Source organism: Diabrotica virgifera, chromosome 10, assembly GCF_917563875.1.
Source record: "Diabrotica virgifera virgifera chromosome 10, PGI_DIABVI_V3a".
In the NCBI taxonomy this organism is placed as follows: Eukaryota; Metazoa; Arthropoda; class Insecta; order Coleoptera; family Chrysomelidae; genus Diabrotica; species Diabrotica virgifera.
In genome coordinates, this window is record NC_065452.1 from 4,203,353 (window position 1) to 4,224,815 (window position 21,463).

The window sequence follows — 21,463 nt, forward strand, 5'->3', positions numbered from 1 at the left end:
ATGAAGGAAGCATCCTTTAATCAGGGTATCATTTCAGGGTAAAAATCAATACAGGTATTTGAAGATGCTAAATCGTAGGAGGGATATAGTTAACCTGGCATTGGTCGCTAGGTAGGTTGGTACGCGAGTGGTCGCGCGTGAGATTTTCTCTCACATATCCAACTTTTGCCTTTTTTTAAAATAAAATTTTTAAAACAGATTTTAAACTTTTTTTTTATTAACAAATAATAAGAGCATAATAATATAACATATTATAGTATAGATAAAAATATGTGACTGCTGATGCCGCCAATATTTAATATTGAAAAATATATGGTAAGTCGTTATCTACAAATACCCCGTGAAATAGAATATAGGATTTTCTTTTCATCGACCACATCCACGGCACCTTTTGTTACATTATAAAAGGATATTATTTCAGCGTTGATTGATAAATACGGAAAGGTGCGAAAGCCTATGCATTATTTTGTTGCCTTTAAAACCTGCCCGTATAGTGGCGCGCATAGCTTAAATTTTTTGGAACTAGCCTTAGAGGGAAGTGTAAAATTCTCCCTACTCAAGGAACTAGCCAAGAACACGCGGTTATTTTACGTGGCCCGTATTCAAAATTTTAACGCAGCAGTCACTATCATATTAATCTGTATTAATTTTTTTTGTTTTTGTTTCTGCAAAAATGTTGAAAATCTAAATAGACTATAGAGTTTTTTTCACTAGTCTTGACCTCACAAGTAAATACTTTTCGAGTTATTTGCGAGTGAATATATTCATTTCTCAAAAAAGTACGTTTTTAGACGGATTTTCGCAAATAACTCAAAAAGGAAGTATTTCAACAAAAAAATATTCATAGCAAAAATACAGCTTATCAAAAAGTGAAAAAAATGTTTTATATATGACATATCAAGTCGTAGCCCCAGTAAAAGCAGAGTTGTAGCTAATGAAAAGTAGGTTCTTATTATTTGTCAAATTCAAAATTGAATATTTCTACGTGAAATAACTAAAAAATCAAGAAATTTTCGGGGAAAAGTTTTCACTCCTGTCGGCACTCCCAGGAGTGCTTTAAATTTTTTTTTTAATTTTTAATAAACTATATTTTTATTGAATAATTTTTTGCTGTGCTATTTGGGTAAAACCGTCTAAAAACATGTTTTTTTTTTGTTAAAAAACGAACATATTCACTCGCAAATAACTCGAAAAGTATTAACTTAGTGAAAAAACTTAATAAATAGAACAAAACTTGCATAGAATTAATCAGTTTACCCACTTGATAGATACTAGATAGTATAAGACTTATTGATATTATAGCTACCCAGCCTTATACAAAGTAGATTTAGAAAGTCCACATCTACATTAGATAACCTGGTGGATATTGAATCTGTAATTCATGGATCATTTGGATGTGATCAAGTATGTTTGGCTTATGGCTATCTTTTATTATATAACGCGTGCCATTTGGGGATTAGATATAAGAATTCTATTAAGTTGGTCAATTCCAGGAAATATAAAATTTATTAATAATTTCCTATATAGACGAAACTTGTTCAAGTAAGTAACGTTCTTTTGGACTCAAAAATCCAATTAAACGGCATTCCTCAATGGTCTACTCGTTGCACATTTCCTTATTGCCATCAATGACATCGCTAAATCACTTAGCCCATAGTCGTTAGAAATTAGAGAATTGGTCGAACACTACTGGCCTAGAATTTTCTCCCACTAAAACGAAAATACTAATCTTCAGTAAAACTCAAAAAGAAGCACATTATCATTATACTACCAAAAATCTACCTCAAGAATTTTTTCTTCTACTTTTTCTTTTATATAGTCAGTACTGCCTGTTTTTTTTGTCAACGGTGCCTTTCATTCTGTCCCTAAATTGTCATTCCAATTTTTCTTGGGCAGTCTATACTTCTTCTGCCTAACGGTGACTTGTCCCTGGCTATTGTTACTATCCTTGATTCAGACACCCTGCTTATGTGTTGATTCCACTCTTCTTTTCTATTCTCTACCCAGTTATTTATATTGTCTACCCCACATATGCATCTGATTTCCTTACTTCTTACCCTGCCCCGTAGTCCTTTTCCAGCAATCCTTCTTAAGATCTTCATTTCGTTGGTCTTGTTTCGGCAGTATAAGTCATAACTGGTCTAATAACTTCAGTCAAATGACTTATATATTCAGTCGTTTGTTTCCACTCTTAGGTGTTTGTTTTTCCAAATTGTGTCGTTTAGGCATCCGGCCATTCTACTGGCTTTAATTATCTTTTACCTCTTCTTCGATATTATTGTCGGCTGATATATTAATTCCCAGGTATTTACTTTTATTGTCTAAGTCCAATTTGAATCTTATTGGTTCTTTGGATATTACTAAGCTTTTTGTTTTTTGGGCTGATATTTTCATATTCATTTCTTTTGCGTTATTGTTGAATTCGTGCAGTTATCTTTGTAGGTCGTCTTCGCACTCTGCTACTAACACGGTGTCATCAGCGTAATAGAGTATTTGTATCTCTTTATTGCCCATTCTGTACCCTCTTTTTTTCTTTACTTGTTTTATTATTGCATTAAGCATTATGTTGAACAATAGAGGGCTTAGTGAATCTCCTTGCCTGATTCCTGTGTTTGCTTCTATGGGTTCTGTTATTATTTCATTGACTTTTATTTCTATTTTATTTCGTACATAAATGTTTTCTATCAGTTTTATAATATCCAGTAAAAAATTTTTGTCATATGGTAGGTGTATCACATCTTTTAGTTGTATTATATCAAACGCTTTCTCTAGGTATATAAAACAGAAAAACCCTCGCTTGTTATATTCTAATGATTTCTCCGCTATTAATTTGTCTTATCACAAAAACTGCATAGTTATGATCTTCCACTTCTAAATCCTTGTTGTTCAACCGATATATTTATGCACGCCATTATTTTCTTCATCATTATTTTTGTTGTGAGTTTCAGTATAGTGCTCCGTAAAATCCCTCTATAATTACTGGGGTCTGCCCTATCACCTTTCTTAAATAACGCTATCATCTGAGTGGTACTCCATTCTTCTGGAATTCTTCCTGTATTTATTATTTTACTTATCAGGATATTCAGTTCTTTGTGAAGTCTCTCTCCTCCGTATTTTCAAAGTTCATTAGCTATTCCATCTTTCCCTGGTGCTTTTCGATTTTTCATCTCTTTTAAGACGTTCGTTATATCTTCCTCTTTAATTTCTGTTTGCTTATTCGATTATAAACCTGGTTTTCCCGTTATTCACGATTAGCTGTTTTTTAGGTAAGTTATCCATGTATTTGTATCAATATGTTTTACTTCTATCAGTTCCTTCATCTCTGCTGTTTGACCATTTATAATTTTCCACATTTCCTTCTGCATCCCGTATAAGTCGTGCTCCGTCTCTTTTGACAATGCTTACCAATGTTCTGTTTTCTTCCTTCTTATTATTGAGTTAAACTCATTTCGAACTCTTCCATATTCTTCATTTGTTTGTCTCGTTCGTTTGTATTTGTATTCTTGGCATTTTATTTTTATTTCTTCACAGATCCATGGTGTTCTCCTTTTCTTTCGTATATGTTTACTTTTCTTACGTTCTCCTATGACTTTAAATTATGCAGTTTTTGTGATAAGGCAAACAGCGAAGAAATCATTAGAATATAACAAGCCAGCCTTTTTCTGTTTCATAGACCTAGAGGAAGCGTTTGATAGAATACAATTAAAAGATGTGATACACCTACTATATAACAAAAATTTACCACTGGATATCATAAAACTGATAGAAAACATATATGTTAGAAATAAAATAGAAATGAAAGCCAACGGAATAATAACAGAACCCATAGAAGCAAACACAGGAATCGGGCAAAGAGATTCACTAAACCCTCTATACTGTTTAAAATAAAGTTGGATGCAATAATAAAACAAGTGAAGAAAAAACGAGGGTACAAAATGGGCGATAAAGAGATAAAAAAACTCTGTTGCGCTGATGACACCGTGTTAGTAGCAGAGTGCAAAGTCGAGCTACAAAGAATACTGTACCAGTTCAACATTAACGCAAAAGAAATGAATATGAAAATATCAGCCCAAAAAAATAAAAAACTTAGTAATATCTACAGAACCAATAAGATGCAAATTGGACAATCAAATTATACAACAAGTAATGGCTTCCAAATACCTGGGATTAATAATAAATTAATCTATCAGCCAACAATATCGAAGAAGAGGTAAAAGACCCAATAATTAAAGCCAGTAGAACGGCCGGATGCCTAAACGACACAATTTGGAAAAACAAATACCTAAGAGTGGAAACAAAGGCCCCAATATATAAGTCAGTTTTTAGACCAGTTATAACTTACACTGCCGAAACAAGACCAAATACAAGCAAAACACAAAAACATCTGGAGACCAACGAAATGAAGATCTTAAGAAGGATTGCTGAAAAAGGACTACGGGACAGGGTAAGAAGTGAGGAAATCAAATGCATATGTAGGGTCTCCTTCTTCTTCTTCTTGTAGTGCCTATCCGTTTTGGATGTTGGCGACCATCATGGCAATCTGTACTTTGCACACTGCTGCTATGAAAAGATTTGTAGTGGTTGTGTTGAACCACGTACGTAGATTTTTCAGCCACGAAATCCTTCGCCTTCCTGGTCCTCGCTTTCCCCTTTACTTTTCCCTGTAAGACCAGTTGCAGCAGTCCATATCTTTCACTGTTCCTTATAATGTGACCGAGGTATTCGATTTTGGCTGTTTTTATTTTGATTAACAGCTCTTTTTCTTTTTGCATTCTCAGCAAAACATCCTCACTAGTAATGTGGTCGGTATAAGATATCTTCAGGATTCGACGATAAAGCCACATCTCAAAAGCCTCAATTTTCTTGCAGGTGGCGTCTGTGAGAGTCCACGACTCAACTCCGTACAACAGTATAGGGAAGATATAACATCGTAGTAATCTGACTTTTACGGGTATCGACAAATCATGACATTTGAACAACTTTGCCATTTTTTGAAATGCACATCTTGCTTTCTCTATCCTACATTTGATTTCTATAGAATGGTCCCAGTTTTCATTGACGTTCGTACCAAGGTCTGTACATATGTCTTTACTTTTTCTATTTGTTGACCATTTACACTGATTCGTCCAAATTGCTGTTTGTTCTTACAGATAATCATACATTTTTTTTCTTAGTTTTTAGTGAAAGTCCGTATCTCTGACTAACCTCCGCGATTCTGTTCATTAACTCCTCTAGGGCTTCAGAACTGTCAGCGAATACCACAGTGTCGTCTGCGTATTTTATGTTATTGATACATTCTCCGTTAATTCGAATTCTGGCTTCAACATCATCCACTGCTTCTTGAAAGATTTCCTCAGAGTAGATGTTAAACAGCAGGGGGATAGAATACATACCTGAAGGACCCCACGTTTGATTTTGATATCGTCGGATTCTCCTGCCTCTGTCCGGATAGAGGATGTTTGATTCCAGTACAGATTGCTGATAATCCCTAAATCACAGGTGTTAATTCCAATATTGGTTAATATCTCCATCAGCTTGTCGTGCTTTACTGTATCGAACGCTTCATGGTAACCAATGAAACATGCATAAATATCGCAATTTACGTCTCTACTTCGTTGAAATAGCACTTGTATACTAAATAGAGCCTCTCTTGTACCCACTGCATTTCGAAAAACAAACTGTGTTCGGCTAATTTTTTCTTAGCACAGTCTATAATATATCCTTTGGTGTATAATTTTTAGAAATAGTTTTAAAATATGGCTCATTAAGCTGATGGTTCGGAAATCACTGCAGGATACGGACTTTGTTTTCTTTGGTAAAGCAACAAACGTCGACTTCAACCATGTTTTTGGTATTACTCAGCTTAAATATATGTCGTTAAATATTTTGGTTAGGCGTTGAGTACCGTCGGTGTTAAATAGCTTTATGAGTTCAGCATATATGCATTGTCAGGTCCAGGAGCTTTGCCATCTTTTAGTTGTGATATTGCTCTTTCCACTTCATCTGATGTGATTGGTAAGTGGTCATCACATATGTAGGATGGAGGTTGTTCGGATCTAGTATCATTAAAGAGTTCCTCTATGTATTTTGTCCATATGCAGATTTCTTGATTTCTGTCTATGATGATATTCCCCTGTTGGTCTCGCAATTTGCTAGCTGTGTTGGATTTCTGAAGACCAGCTGCTTGTTTCACCTTTTTATGCATGTTAAACGTATCATGTTTTTGCTCTAACGACTCTATCTCTTCACACTGTGATTTTAACCAATTTCCTTTGGCCTTTCTTATTTCAGTTCTTATTTATCTCTGAATCGTGTTGTACATTATTTTGTTTTGTGGGTAGATATGTGGGGTAGACAATATAAATACCTGGGTAAAGAATAGAGAAGAAGAGTGGAATCAACACTTGAGCGGGATGTCTGAATCAAGGATAATAAGAATAGCCAGAAAAAGTATAGGACGCCCACGAAAAAAATGGAATGACAATTTAGGGACAGAGTGAAAGGCACCGTTGAAAAAAAACAGGCATTACTGCCTATATAAAAGAAGAAGAAGAAGAACAAATTCTCTAGGTAGATTTTCGGTAGTATAATGTGCTTCTTTGGAGTTTCTCTGATGATTACTCTTTTAGTTTTAGTGGGAGAAAATTCTAGGCCAGTATTGTTCGAACAATTCTTTAATTTGTAAATAAGTAGTGGATTAAGTGATTTTAAGTGATTTAGCGATGTGATTGATGGCAGTAAGGGAAAGTGAAACACTAAGAGTAGACCATTGAGGAATGCCGTTTAATTGGATTTTTGAGTCCAAAGAACGTTACTTACTTGAGTAAGTTTCCTCTATATAGGAAATTATTAATAAATTTTATATTTCCTTGAATTGACCAACTTAATAGAATTCTTATATCTAATCCCCAAATGGCACGCGTTATATAATAAAAGATAGCCATAAGCCAAACATACCTGATCACATCCAAATAACCCATGAATTACAGATTCAATATCCACTAGGTTGTCTAATGTAGATTTTCTTTCTAACTTTCTAAAATCACTTTGTATATGGCTAGGTAGCTATCAATGTCTAATACTATCTAGTCGCTATCAAGTGGATAAACTGACTAATTCTAAGCAAGTTTTGTTCTATAGAGTTTTTTCACTAAAAAAAAATGTCGTCTGTATACATCTTTATACTTGGTATAAGCAGAGTTGTAGCTAATTAAAAGTAAGTTCTTATTCGTCAAATACCAAATCGAATGTTTCAACGTGAAATAACAAAAAAATAAAGCAAATTTCGGGGAAAACTCATCGCAGCTTTTTTAAAATGTTTAAAAAAGCTTTATTTTTGCTTTTAAAAAAGCTTCTAGCATTAAAAGTAAGCAAGTTACGCTGAAAATAAAGTTTGTCCGTTTTTTGCAAAACCCAGTTTTAAAATATCGTGAAAATCACCCTCTGAAAGGGAACTTGCATAAAATTTTTAATTCGAAAGAGATGCTATAAATCACAACAGAACACAATTTAAAATAAATCAAAGAAAAAAAGTTGTTTATGTTTTTTGTTTGGCCCCTCAAGACGAATAAAATCAAATTATCGTTACCGCTTTACAAGTTACTTTACTTATGTATTGTTTATAATATGATCGGTAAGTTTTATCGTAAATTACAATAATTTTTGTTTTGTTTTGAGAGAAAAATGTCTTTTGTTCAAAATAACCTTATAATTATTATCAGTGATACGAAATATCCCAAAGTGTAAAGGTTTTGCTTTTCTGAATATTTTGTTTTTCTGTAACACAAAAATTGGTTAAGATATTATGGCTGTTGCAATGCATATACTCGTGATTACTGACCCATTGAAGCCCTTTTAACTACAGCCTTTCAAAAATAAGCACTTTGAATCGATGAAACTTATTCTATAAGCATACATATTTATACGTAAAATAACTTATGAAGCGGTACTGATTAATTTCATCTGGGATGCTAATTAGGAGGTGATTTTTAAGATTTTTTTTTTACAAAAAAAAGTATCAACTTTATTTGGTGCGCAACTTGTTTACTTCTGATACCAGAAACTTAAAAAAAATAAAGCTGCTTTTAAACACTTTAAAAAAGTTAGGATGAGTTTTCCCCAAAAGGTGCTTAATTTTTTGGTTATTTCACGTAGAAATATTCAATTTGGAATTTGACGAATAAGAACCTACTTTTCATTAGCTGCAACTTTGCTGTTACTGGGTCTACGACTTCATAAGTCATAATGTAGAACATTTTTTTCATTTTTTGATAAGCTGTATTTTTGCTATGAATATTTTTTTTTGGTGAAATACTTCCTTTTTGAGTTATTTGCGAAAATCCGTCTAAAAACGTACTTTTTTTGAAAAATGAATATATTCACGCGCAAATAACTCGAAAAGTATTTACTTGTGAGGTCAAGACTAATGAAAAAAACTCTTTGGTCAATTTATATTTTCAACATTTTTGCAAAAAAAAACAAAAAAAAATTAATACAGGCATTAATACAGATTAATATGATAGCGAATGTTGCGTTAAAATTTTGAATACGGACCACGTAAAATAAGTGCTTGTTCTTGGCTAGCTTCAACAAATTTACGCTAGGCGCGCCACTTATACGGGCCGATTTTAAAGGGAATACAAATAATGCACAGGGTTTCGCATCTTCCCCTATATTTATCAATCAACGGTAATACTACATTATTCTATACATTGTATTGGTGAGAAAATAAAGAATTTCTGACTGCACTAGGATCTTAAACTAACGTGCGATCCAAAATTATTGTCACCATAGGTGGCTCTGAACGACAGAGATAGCTATACGCTGCATGTCCATTCTTAATTCAGATATATTTACCAGTTTACGTCAACTTTGCAGTGTACGTCAACTTCAAGAAAAGTTAGGTTATGTAGAGATGTTGTTTGTTTGATTTTATTTATTATTGTTACTTATAATTTTGTTAATTCTTTTTATTTTTGATTAAAGTTCTGTGTTTAAGGTTTTGACTGTTTTTTTATGTTTTATAATGTTAATCAAAATTAATTGATAAACCAATGATATAAATTCAGATTCAAAGAGGACATACGTAATTTTTTGCACCTAGCTTTGATCCCAATAATTTTGGATCGCTCGTTATTAATGAAGGTAGCATCTTTATATCAGTATAGCTACATCGAGCATAAAAGAAAGGTTATTTTAGATAACTAACCATATAAAGGCATTAAAAATCCAAATTTTAAGTATTTTAAATATTTTAGGCAGTATATATGAAGTTGTCTTTGTTTGTAATTGAATAGAAATTGTATTTTGCAGGTTGTTCGTGCTGCAAGTCCTGTTTTACTCCGGGTGATAGCACTGGGAGCCTTCTTCATCTACAGTACTGTAAGTTTTCAATTATTACATTAATCTTTAAAATCAAATAATAACACTTATATACAAGGTACTATTTTTAGTATAAACTTCGAATTTAAAAAATTATTTGCAAAATTTGCAACTAAGTCACTCTCTTATGGTAGGCGGACTTTGAGATTTGTTTAGCACTGTTTTATTTTCATGAAACATGTTTCACGTTTCATGTTTCATGCTTTTCGTTTCATGTTTCTTTGGTGTGCGGCTTGGCTTAAAGAAACGTAAAATATAAAACGTGAAACACATGAAACAACTAAATTATGAAGAACGAAACCGTTTCATGTTATATAGTGTAGAACTGTATTTCCTACAATTTATTTCGCGAAAGATGTTTTAAAAAATTATTTCTCCCTAACCGTAATGGGAGTCAAGAAGCAACCCAGCGGCAATTAATCACAAATAAATGTCTGATTTTTTGATATAGGTTTCATTTAATAGCATTGTTTTTTTTAATCACAGGGTGTTAAATTTTAAAAAGTCCCTTTTTATACCATTGAACTGCTTATGCTAGCGTAAAAAAACTTTCAGCGATTACCCACGTACAATTGTTATTTACAAATTTGTATACTTTACCCCCATATTTTCCCCGAAACCACCCAAAACAAAAGGAAAATGAATAAAAAAAATATGCAAAAATTGATTCTGAGCCACCACTCTGGCTTTAGGGTGAAAAGAAAGTAAAATATATATAGGTCATTATATGTAGCAGACAGTGTATTCTTTTATTAGTCATAAGTATGTTATTAATAAAGTAAATAGGTAACGAAAAAAAAACTGGAGCCCGCCAAATCATTTCTGAGGTTTGCGGTGCCACCGTGCCGTAACGGTTGCTTATACAAAAAAAATGCATAGGACCTTATTTGTAGAGCAAATAGTGGTATTTAATTCTGTATAAGCGATGTTTCAAAAAAATATATAGGTAATGAAAAAATCGTAAACACATGCTCGCCAAACTTATTTTCAGGGATAAGGGTAGTTTCCGCAGGGATGTTGCAATGACCATAATATATATTTATAAAAAAAACCCTACTGATTGAGGAGGGTTTCCGTACCCCCTTTAAAGTCATGAAAATAAGTGTTCCGTGGCAAATCTTTTAAGAAACTGTTAGTCTCATAATAAGCACCCCTTGATATACCAGAAAAAAAGTAAAACCGGACTTGTGTCGAGTTTGCGAAGCTTAACCTCTCTTGTCTACACTAATATACTAATCAAAGTGATGTATGATAATCATTTGTATAGTAAATAATAGAAAGTGATGATGACGAGGTCATTGCTGTTGTGGAAACTCTTTTATTACTGTCCAAAAATCATAACCATATAGACCAGGGCGCATCTGTAAAAATATTAGTACATTTCGACGTTGAGAGGTGACTCAATTTATTTTGCAGAAATTGCTTGAAAATAACTCAAATAATAATATTTAAGTTATCCTCCCTCTCAAAATGGTCCGGAACATTGTTTAAATAATCAAAATGTCAAAAAATAAAGGAAAAATTCGATTTTTTTCTTGGTTTTTTGATTAAAACTTTAAAAGTGTTAATTTTCGAGAAAAGTTGTAATGACATAAAAGTTGCGTAATTAAATTTCCTACAATATAGAATTGGTTATAAATTAAATAAATAGTCACCCTTGTTGCAAAATAGCCATAATTGCGAAAAAAAACATACAAAAACAAGTATTCGCATTTTACGTTTTTTAGCCATTTATGCTACACTTAGGACCTTCATATTTTACTCAGAAAAACTTTATTATACAGTAAAACAATACTGTAAATTTCATTATGATCGGTTCAACAGATTTTGCAAAATAAATTTTGCAATCCAGCTTTCGCAAAAAAAGTTCATTTTTTCAAAATATTACAGGACTGAAAATAAAGCAGATATCAGGTTGAATTTTTTTTGGGTACAGAAGTGTTTTTCAATTTGTAATATTAAAATCGATTAACTACCACGGCGTCAGAAATTTTTTAAATAAACATTAATTATTGGTGTTACGCGCAGGACAGCGGATAGTTTGCTCTGATTGGGCATTTCAATGACCTTTGATAATGATTGATACATTTTAATTTTTATTGCATTTCGATATAAATAAATAAATTTGTTTATTGCAAAATAAAAACACATACTCTATCCTTTGATATAACACTTTTTTTAGCAAAAATTTCCTTTGTTCATATATTTTAACTTAGAGAGTAAAAGTTTATTATTTTTGAACATATGCAATTGTTTAAACAATATTTCACAAACAATAATAAAATTAGTTTGATTTTTGTGGAATTAAAATATTAAAATACAACAAAATATAGAGTAAGAAAATAATATATTAGATAAAGATTGGAAGAAATTTTGGTGGAAATCAACTTATGTGAATCGACCACCGCTGTCCTGCGCGTAGCACCAAAAATAAATGTTTATTTAAAAAATTTCCTGACGCCGTGGTAATTAATCGATTTTAATTTTGCAAATTGCAAATGAAAGGTAAAGTACACTTATATAAGTAAAAACAAATTCAACTTGTTATCTGCTTTATATTCAGTCCTGCAACATTTAAAAAAATGATATTTTTTGCGAAAGCTGGATTGCAAAATTTATTTTGCAAAATCTATTAAACCGATCTTAATGAAATTTACAGTGTTGTTTTACTATATTATAAAGTTTTTCTGGGTAAAACATGAAGGTCCTAAGTGTAGCATAAATGGTTGAAAAACGTAAAATGCGAATACTTGTTTTTGTATGGATTTTTTCGCAATTATTGCTATTTTGCAACAAGGGTGACTATTTTTTAAATTTTTAGCCAATTCTATATTGTAGGAAATTTAATTACGCAACTTTTATGTTAGTACAACTTTTCTTGAAAATGAACACTTTTAAAGTTATAATCAAAAAACGAAGAAAAAAATCGAATTTTTCCTTCATTTTTTGACATTTTGATAATTTAAACAATGTTCAGGACCATTTTGAGTGGGAGGATAATTCAAATATTATTGTGTGAGTTATTTTCAAGCAATTTCTGCAAAAAAATTTGAGTCACCTCTCAACGTCCATCTTAAAACAGATGCGCCCTGGACTAATAGTATATAATATTTGGTTGCAAACGAATTAAATAATTATTTTGCTAAATTTCACTAATTTTATAGAAGGAGTATTCAAACATTTACATTGTTTTATTGTGGCTCCTGGTTAAAAAAAAACGATATTTTCTTGTTATTGTCTATACCTACGAGTACCACTACAGGTTATAATTGTACCACTCTTCGTTCTGCTCCACCACAGAAACCAATGCAATATTAAATTCTTGGTCGGCATTTATTTTACGCACGTAATTAATTATTCAAAACAATGAAACTGATATGCAAAAATAGAACACGTCCTATTTCATAAAACACGTTTCAAGAAGATAAAAATGTTTCATGGACAAGAGCCACACTCGTTTCATAGATATGTGGACGTATATTTGTTTAGCAGTGTTTTATTTCCATGAAACGTGTTTCACGTTTCATGTTTCTTTGGTGTGCGCCTTCGGAAGATAAAAATGTTTCACACACATGGATCACACTCGTTTAAGTGGTATGCGGACTTCTATTTGTTTAGCATTGTTTTATTTTCATGAAACGTGTTTCATGTTTTATGTTTTATGTTTTACGTTTCATGTTTCTTTGATGTGTGGCCTGGCCTGCCTTAGACTATTGAAGAATCATTTATTAGGTTGGGATTTTCATGCATCAGAAATACTGCAGATATGAGTATAAACGTATTGAATTATGCGGTTAAATATGTCCGATACATGAATTGCTTTTATCATTGATATATTTTTATGCACTTCAATTGTGACGAATTTTTACTTATCGAAATCAAAGTATTATAATATTAGATTGCTGGCATCTTATATTAACATATAACTACGAATACACTAAACAAAGGACAAACAGATAAATTTGAGTGCCGGGTGCCATTATAGTTCTACATTATAATAATAATAATAATAAACCGACTTTTATTTCCAAGAAATAATAAGTATAACAAAAATGACATTCTCTAAAGTAGAGGGCAAAGTTTATTTTTGCTGTGTTCTAAGACACAACAAAAATATTCTTCCACTTAACCCCAGTGTAATAATAGTAGTCTTATGGTTCTAACAAAACAGTAGTAAAGAATATAATATTGAACAGTAAGATAGTAAAAAATGCACCTCACAAGGAAGACGGACCCACTTACTTTTTTATTACTATGAGAAAGAGAAAAAAAAATCACGGCACCTTAATTTTAAATGTTTAGGAGACGGCGTTTAAGCAAGAATTTAAATTTTGGTATGTTACATGTTTTTAATGTAGATGGAATCCTATTATACAGGTTGTCCCGAAAAGATTGGTCATAAATTATACCACACATTCTGGGTCAAAAATAGTTCGATTAAACCTAACTTACCTTAGTACAAATGTGCTCACAAAAAAAGTTACAGCCCTTTGAAGTTACAAAATGAAAATCGATTTTTTCAATATATCGAAAACTATTAGAGCTTTTTTATTGGAAATAAACATGTATCATTCTAATGGCAGGAACATCTTAAAACAAAATTATATTCAAATTTGTCCACCCCATAAAATTTTTATGGGGGTTTTGTTCCCTTAAACCCCCCAAACTTTTGTGTACGTTCCAATTAATTCACTATTGTGGTACCATTAGTTAATCACAAGTCTCTTAGTATTTTTTCGATAAGCCAGTTTTTATCGAGATGCGGCTTATTTTTTAATATATTTACATAAAAATTTTATGAGGGTTTTGTTCTTTTAAACCCCCCAAATGATTATGTACCTTCCAATTAAACTATTATTTTTGTACCATTAGTTAAACACAGTGTTTTTAAAACTTTTTTGCCTCTTAGTCTTTTTATAAGTCACTTTTTATCGAGATGTGGCTTCTTTTTCAAAATATACCTAAAAATGTAAATTATAAATAAATTTTCAGATTATTAACAGGTCTCTAGAATCGTACAACCATAACAAAAATATGTGGTGGATTCGACAAATATTCAAAATATCTCGATAAACAGTGGCTTATCGAAAAATTACTAGGAGGCAAAAAAGTTTTAAAAACATTGTGTTTCACTAATGGTGCCACAATAATAATTTAATTGGAACGTACACAAAAGTTTTGGGGGGATTTAAGGGAACAAAACCCCCATAAAATTTTTATAGGGTGCACAAATTTCACTTTAATTTTTATTTAAGATTTTGCTGCCATAAGAATACCACATGTCCATTTTCAATAAAAAATCTCTAAGAGTTTTCGATATATGAAAAAAAAATCGATTTTCATTTTGTAACTTCAAAGGGCTGTAACTTTTTTTGTGTGCACTATCGTATATAGGTAAGTGAGGTTCAATCAACCTATTTTTGACCCCAGAATCTGTGGTATAATTTATGATCAATCTTTTCGGGACACCCGGTATAAACTGCTGATTTGATAACTATAAGAGCGTCGATAAAGCTCACTTGAAAAAGGAGGAATAGTCAACAATCCCCTATTTCTTATATTTATATTGTGAACATCAGAGCGATATTTTATTTTTCGATGTAGGTAAGATGGTTTTTTATTTACAATTACTTTATGACAAAGAGTGAGAAAATGATGTTTTCTTCTATTCTCCATATTTAGCCATTTAGTTTCTTTTAATTTATGCGATACTCTTTGTCGCCTTCTTATACCAAAAATTAAACGAAGACACGAATTTTGAACTTTTTGGATCTTATTTTTATATACTAGAGTTTAATTTGGTCCATACAATACATCCGTGTAATTAAATAATGATAATACAAGTGTTTCACAAAGCTGTTTTTTCATATGAATTGAAAATAAATGGCGATTTCCATAAATCATTTTAATATTACAGTAAGCGCGTTGTATCAGTATATTTACATGTTTCTGAAACCTTAGTTCGGAGTCAAGAGTAACACCTAAGTTTTTTGCAGCATTTACAACTTCAAGTTTTTCATTGTTTATATCAATGTTAATTGAATTTATCAAATATTGCTGATGATGCTTATTACCAAATAACATTACTTTTGATTTCGTTGGATTAATAATCAGGCAGTGCTCAGTTGCATAATCAATAAATGCTTTATTAGATTGTCATTAATAATTTTGCAGGCATTTTCCACATCATCTGGCTTAAAATTTAAATACAATTGGGTATCATCAGCACATAAGTGCACGTTGCAATTCCGAATTTTGGTTAAAAGTTGAGAAGTATATATAGAAAACAATAAAGGTCCAAGGATGGAACCTTGTGGAACACCTGATATAAGTAATAGAAAGTTTGAATTTAAACCATTGATATAAACTTGCTGCTCTCTAAATTTGAGATACTGTTCAAGTAAAGTACTGGCATTATTAGAAAATCTTATATATTTTAACATGCTAATCATAAGATCGTAATGTATGGTATCGAATGCACGACTGAAATCTAATAACACTAACACTCTGCACTCACCTTGATCTACTCCTTTTAAAATATCATCAGTAAAATGAAGTAAAGCAGTAGTACAACTATATCCTTTACAGAAACCTGACTGAATAGAAGGAAGTAATGAATTAACATGTAAATAATCTTTAATTTGTATTTCCAAAGCTCTTTCTAAAATTTTCAACAGGATAGGCAAAATATTTATTGGTCGCAAATCTTTAAATTCAACAGGATTTTGCTTTTTAGGCAAAACCTTAATAATTGCTTTTTTCCAGAAAGTTGGAACGACACAGTTAGTTAGGCAAAAATTAACAATATGAGTAATATAGGAAATTATATGTGGACAACATAGTTTAATCAAATTAACATTTAAACCATCACATCCCACAGAATTAGTTTTTATGTCACAAATTGCTTTGTAAACAAACAAGTCATTAATTTAATGAAAGTTAAAAGTAGAATATATAATTTTTGAAGATGGAAGTAGAATTTTTAAACAATGTAGAACTATACCGGCACCCAGCACTCAAATTTATCTATTTGTCCTTTGTTTAGTGTATTCGTAGTTATATGTTAATTTAAGTTCCCAGCAATCTAATATCATAATAAATGACTTTCGAAGATACCTTCATTTTATTGACGAAATGCCCCTAAAGATGCTCTAGGAGTGAAAGTACAGTTGGGCAAGATTAAATTAAATTCAGTGCTCGATATCTGCATTTCACTTTGTAAAATTCATATATTCGAGCATTAAACCATTTCCTATTTTAACCATAATATAGTCTTGTAACAATAATATAACAAGACTATACGAAACGGAACACATTCAGTAGTAAGAAGAATAAAAAATGATCATTGGGAACGTTTTTAGAAAGAAATGGAACATGATTTTTATGGTCATCAAAAGGAAATATGGCGCTTTATAATAATAACAATATTTATTTCGAAAATTGTACATACATATATACATAGATACATACATATACGCAGAGCGAAATATTCGTCAACATAAAAAACTAAATTAAAATTACAGAAATCCTGTTAAATATTAGAATTCATAAAATCTATTACCTGATATGGTTCAATCTGCAATAGTAATTTACGCACAGCTTTTTTATATTGAGTTAATTGTGTTATTTTTCTAATGTCGTGGGGCAATTTATTAAATAATTTCATGCAAGAATATTTGGCACCCTTCTCTGTCACAGTTAATCTGTGGATAGGATAAATATACTTAATCTCCCTATTGTTGTAACAATGTGTAGGTAGATTCATTTCAAACAGATATTTATTTCTAAAGAGGAATAGTAGATATTCCTCGATATATATTGCAGGTACTGTTAAAATATTATTAGATTTGAAAACTCCTCTGCAAGACGCTCCGAATCTCATTTTTTTAATAATTCTTAGCACTCGTTTCTGACAAATAAATATTTTATCAAGTTCATTGCTTCCACCATAAAAAATTGCTCCATAACGGACTAAAGATTCAAAATTTGAAAAATAAATTGTTTTTAGGTCATCTTGACTTAAATATTGCGATAATACTCTAAAAGTATAGCATACTGAATTCAACCTTTTATTAAGTTGCTGTATGTGACTTTCCCATGACAATGTTATATCAATTGTCATGCCTAAAAATGTAGTTTTAGTGCCAAATTCAACGTTTGTATCATCTAAAAATTATTTCGATACTCCACATTTGATCTAGTTGTTCTAAAAATTAAACAATTCGTTTTTTGTTTATTAATAATTAATCCCTCACTGGAGAACCACTTAGACATTTCTTCATAAATATCAACAGATTCATTTAGTAGAATTTCCAAATGATCTCCCGTTACTAGAACATTCGTATCATCAGCATAATTAATTAGACTACAGTTGTTACTAGTAATACAATGCGACATATCATTTATATATAAAATGAAAATTATCGGTCCAATTATGCTTCCCTGCAGAATGCCTAATTGTATAGGTCTAATTTCGGATTTAACATTCTTATTATCTTTTGTTAAAATTACTCTTTGTGATCTTCCTGATAAGAACGATTTAAACCAATTATGAGCTACCCCTTTTACACCATATAAGTTTAGTTTTTTCAGTAATAATTCGTGATTGACACAATCATATGCTTTTGTTAAATCTAGAAATAACCCTAGTACAACCTTATTCTGTTCTAGTGATTTTAAGACATTTTTAGTAAATTGATATATTGCTGTATGTGTCCCTTTGCCCTTTAGATATGCATGTTGACTATTATGAAATACATTGTTTTGTAACATATATTCCATCAATCTGTTACTCATACATTTTTCAAAGACTTTCGAGAAACTTGGCAACAAGCTAATTGGTCGATAATTCTCAATTTGTGCCACACTGCCTTTCTTGTGTAAAGGTCTAATAACTTCTAATTTCAGTTTATCTGGGAAAACACCCGACTTAAAAGAAATATTTACTGCATATGTTAATGGTATAACAATCTCATTTAAACATATTTTAATAATTGATGTTGAAATTTCATCATCACCACAACTCTCTTTATTTTTCAAACCTTTTACAATAGAAACAATTTCTTCCTGAGTTACAGGCCTTAAAAACATAGATCTATTCGCTTGTTCTATAGAAGATTCATAGGAGTTTGAGGAAAATTCTGATACCAACAGACGCACTGTTTAAGAAATACTCATTCAAGTTATTAGCCACTGTATTACCTTCTCCAGGGATCTGAATTTCCCTCTGTGATGTTGAATTACCCTTTATGTTATTAATTATTGACCATACCGTTTTACTTTTGTTGTCAGATTGTTCTATTTTTTGTTTAAATTTTTTCGCTTTATTTTGTGCCAAAATTCTTTCATAATTCTTTTTTGCATCATTGTAATCTTGTCGAAATCTGTTATCATTATAACTAATGACAAAAAGAATATCAACTTGTGTTTTTGCGGCCACTACTATTTCATCCCTAATATAATTCTTTCTTGCATTTCGGTTAGGATTCACTTTTTTAATCGGGAAACTCAAATTAAACTGATATAAAAAAATATTATGAAATCTATTCCATACCTCATTGGCATCATCACTCTCATAAATGTTATTCCAATCTGTTAGTGCCAACCGATTTTGAAAATCTTGTTTGTTGCAAGGACTAAATATTCTTTTAAAGCAAAGAACGGAGGTCAAATTTATAAGAGGTCAATTTATAAGAGGTCAAAGAACGGAGGTAAAGGAACTAATAGAACCAAAACACATAGAAAAAGATAATTGGATTGACTATCTAAAAAGCTCTATGTAGAGGAGGAACAAATAATGCTAGAACCGAAAACACCAGAAATTACCACAAATGAAAATGTTAATATAAGTGCACAGGAAGTATGAAAAACACTCGAAAAGCTGAAGAACAGAAAAGCTGCAGGTAAGGATGGAATACCAAACGAATTACTGAAATATTGTGGCGTAGCAATGACAGAACCATTAACAACATTAATTAAAAAAATCAGAAAACACAATAAAATACCGGAAGAATGGATAACGGGCGAACTAATTCTACTATTCAAAAAAGGAGATAAAAAGAAGCCAGAAAACTACAGATGTATCAACTTGTTAAATACTACCCTAAAACTTACAACTAAAATGTTACAAGATGTAAGGAATCAGAGGATAAGTTTAGCAGATGAACAACAACTGGAAGTTTGTGTACAAATGCAATCTTCGTCATAAAGCAAATTACTGAGAAATCACTAGAGTATAATAGACCAGCATTTCTATGTCTCATTGACTTAAAGAAAGCATTTGAGAGAGTAAGACTCAAAGATTTAATCCATCTTCTGTATAATAGAGAAGTCCCTCTAGATATCATAAAAACTATTAAGAACATCTACCAAAACAACAAAATGGAAGTCAGAATAGATGGACAACTTACAGATCCTATAGATATAGGCAGCGGAATAAGACAGGGAGACTCATTTAGTCCCATGCTTTTCGATTGAATCATGGATGAAATCATCAAAAACGTCAACAAAGGAAGAGGATATAGAATGGGAAACAAAGAAGTAAAAATACTCTGCTGACGACGCAATATTGATAGCCCAAGATGAAGATAGTCGGCAAAGATTAGTCCACAGAGTTAACATAAGAGCAAAAGAATTCAATATGACAATTTCATCTCAGAAAACCAAAACAATAGTAATCAGTAAAGAACCAATCAGATGCAAAATAGAAATTGATAGTGTCATTATTGAACAAGTGACGGAAGTAAAATACCTTGGAATTACATTGTCAAGTTACGGAGACCTAGAAAAAGAAGTGCGAAATCAAGTACAAAAAGCAAATAGATTGGCAAGATGCCTTAATAACACTATTTGGCGAAACCGACATATTAACATTGAGGTGAAGTCAAGAATTTATAAAGCCAGTGTAAGACCAATAATGACACATGCATCAGAAACAAGACCCGATACAGCCACAACACAAAGACTACTGGAAACGGCAGAGATGAGAGTACTGAGAAGAATTAAAGGAAATACACTGAGAGATCGATAGAGGAGCGAGGATATTAGAAGACAATGTAACGTACAGTGTATAAACGAATGGACACTAAATAGAAAAAAAGAATGGAACAACCACATAACCAGAATGGGGGAGACACGTGTAGTCAAAATAGCACGAGATAAATCACCAATCGTTAGAAGAACTATGGGTCGACCGCGCAAAAGATGGAGTGACAACCTTCCATAGAGGTATCAATCCGCCAATGAACAAGCAGAATTGCTTATAAAGAGGAAGAAGAAGAAGAACATGATAATAATTAATTATTAACTCTCACAATCAGATCTACGTAATTTTGTTTTTTACCAAATAATAATTAAATATTGTCCTAGATTTTTAACAGTGACATTTTGTCTTGTCTCTCAAAACATTTTTAAATGTCTAGAATGTTCTTTCAACGTCAATAGAAGTGATAGTTGCGTATTTAAACAATACCAGATGTTTGGGATCTAAGGCGCCTAATTGAAAAGTATAATTTGAATCATTAGTAGTCGTACCTAAGGACAAAAGGTTTGATATTTATTTTATTATTTAAAAAACCTTTTTTCGTATTTGTTGTAATATAAAATTTATCTAATATTATCATCATCACCCAGTCCCTTGCGTCAATGCCGGGTAGGCCTCCCTCATTGTTGTCCATTGTTCTCTATTTTGAGCACTTTCTTGTCATTTTCTTGAGATCGTCAGTCCAACAAGTAGGTGGTCTTCCTCTACTTCTTTTGTCTAATCTCGGCCTCCACTCAAATAATCTCTTCGTCCGTCCATCACTGATTCCGGCGACGTGTCCGGCCCAGTTCCATTTCAGTGTGGAAATTCGGGAAATTACACCGGTAACTCCTGTTCTTCGTCTTAAGTCTTCATTTCTAACTTGGTCACGAAGCGATATACTCGGCATTGACCTTTCCATTTTCCTCTGAGCTATTTGCAGCGTTTTAGAAGATGTAGCTGTCAATGTCAAAGTTTCGGTACCATAGGTCATCACAGGTAACACACATTGGTCGAATGTTTTATGTTTTAAAGTAATTGGTATATCGTTTTTAAAAATGT

At 31.7% G+C, this 21,463-nt stretch overlaps 1 protein-coding gene across 1 annotated transcript in view; it reads left to right on the forward strand.

The window, feature by feature from the left end:
- LOC114324987 (probable G-protein coupled receptor CG31760) overlaps positions 1 to 21,463 on the forward strand; it is a 1,828,242-nt gene that overhangs the window by 889,757 nt on the left and 917,022 nt on the right. The window contains exon 5 of the mRNA XM_050641487.1: positions 9,313 to 9,381. Within this exon, the coding sequence (XP_050497444.1) occupies positions 9,313 to 9,381 (69 nt within the window). The remainder of the gene's footprint in view (positions 1 to 9,312; positions 9,382 to 21,463) is intronic.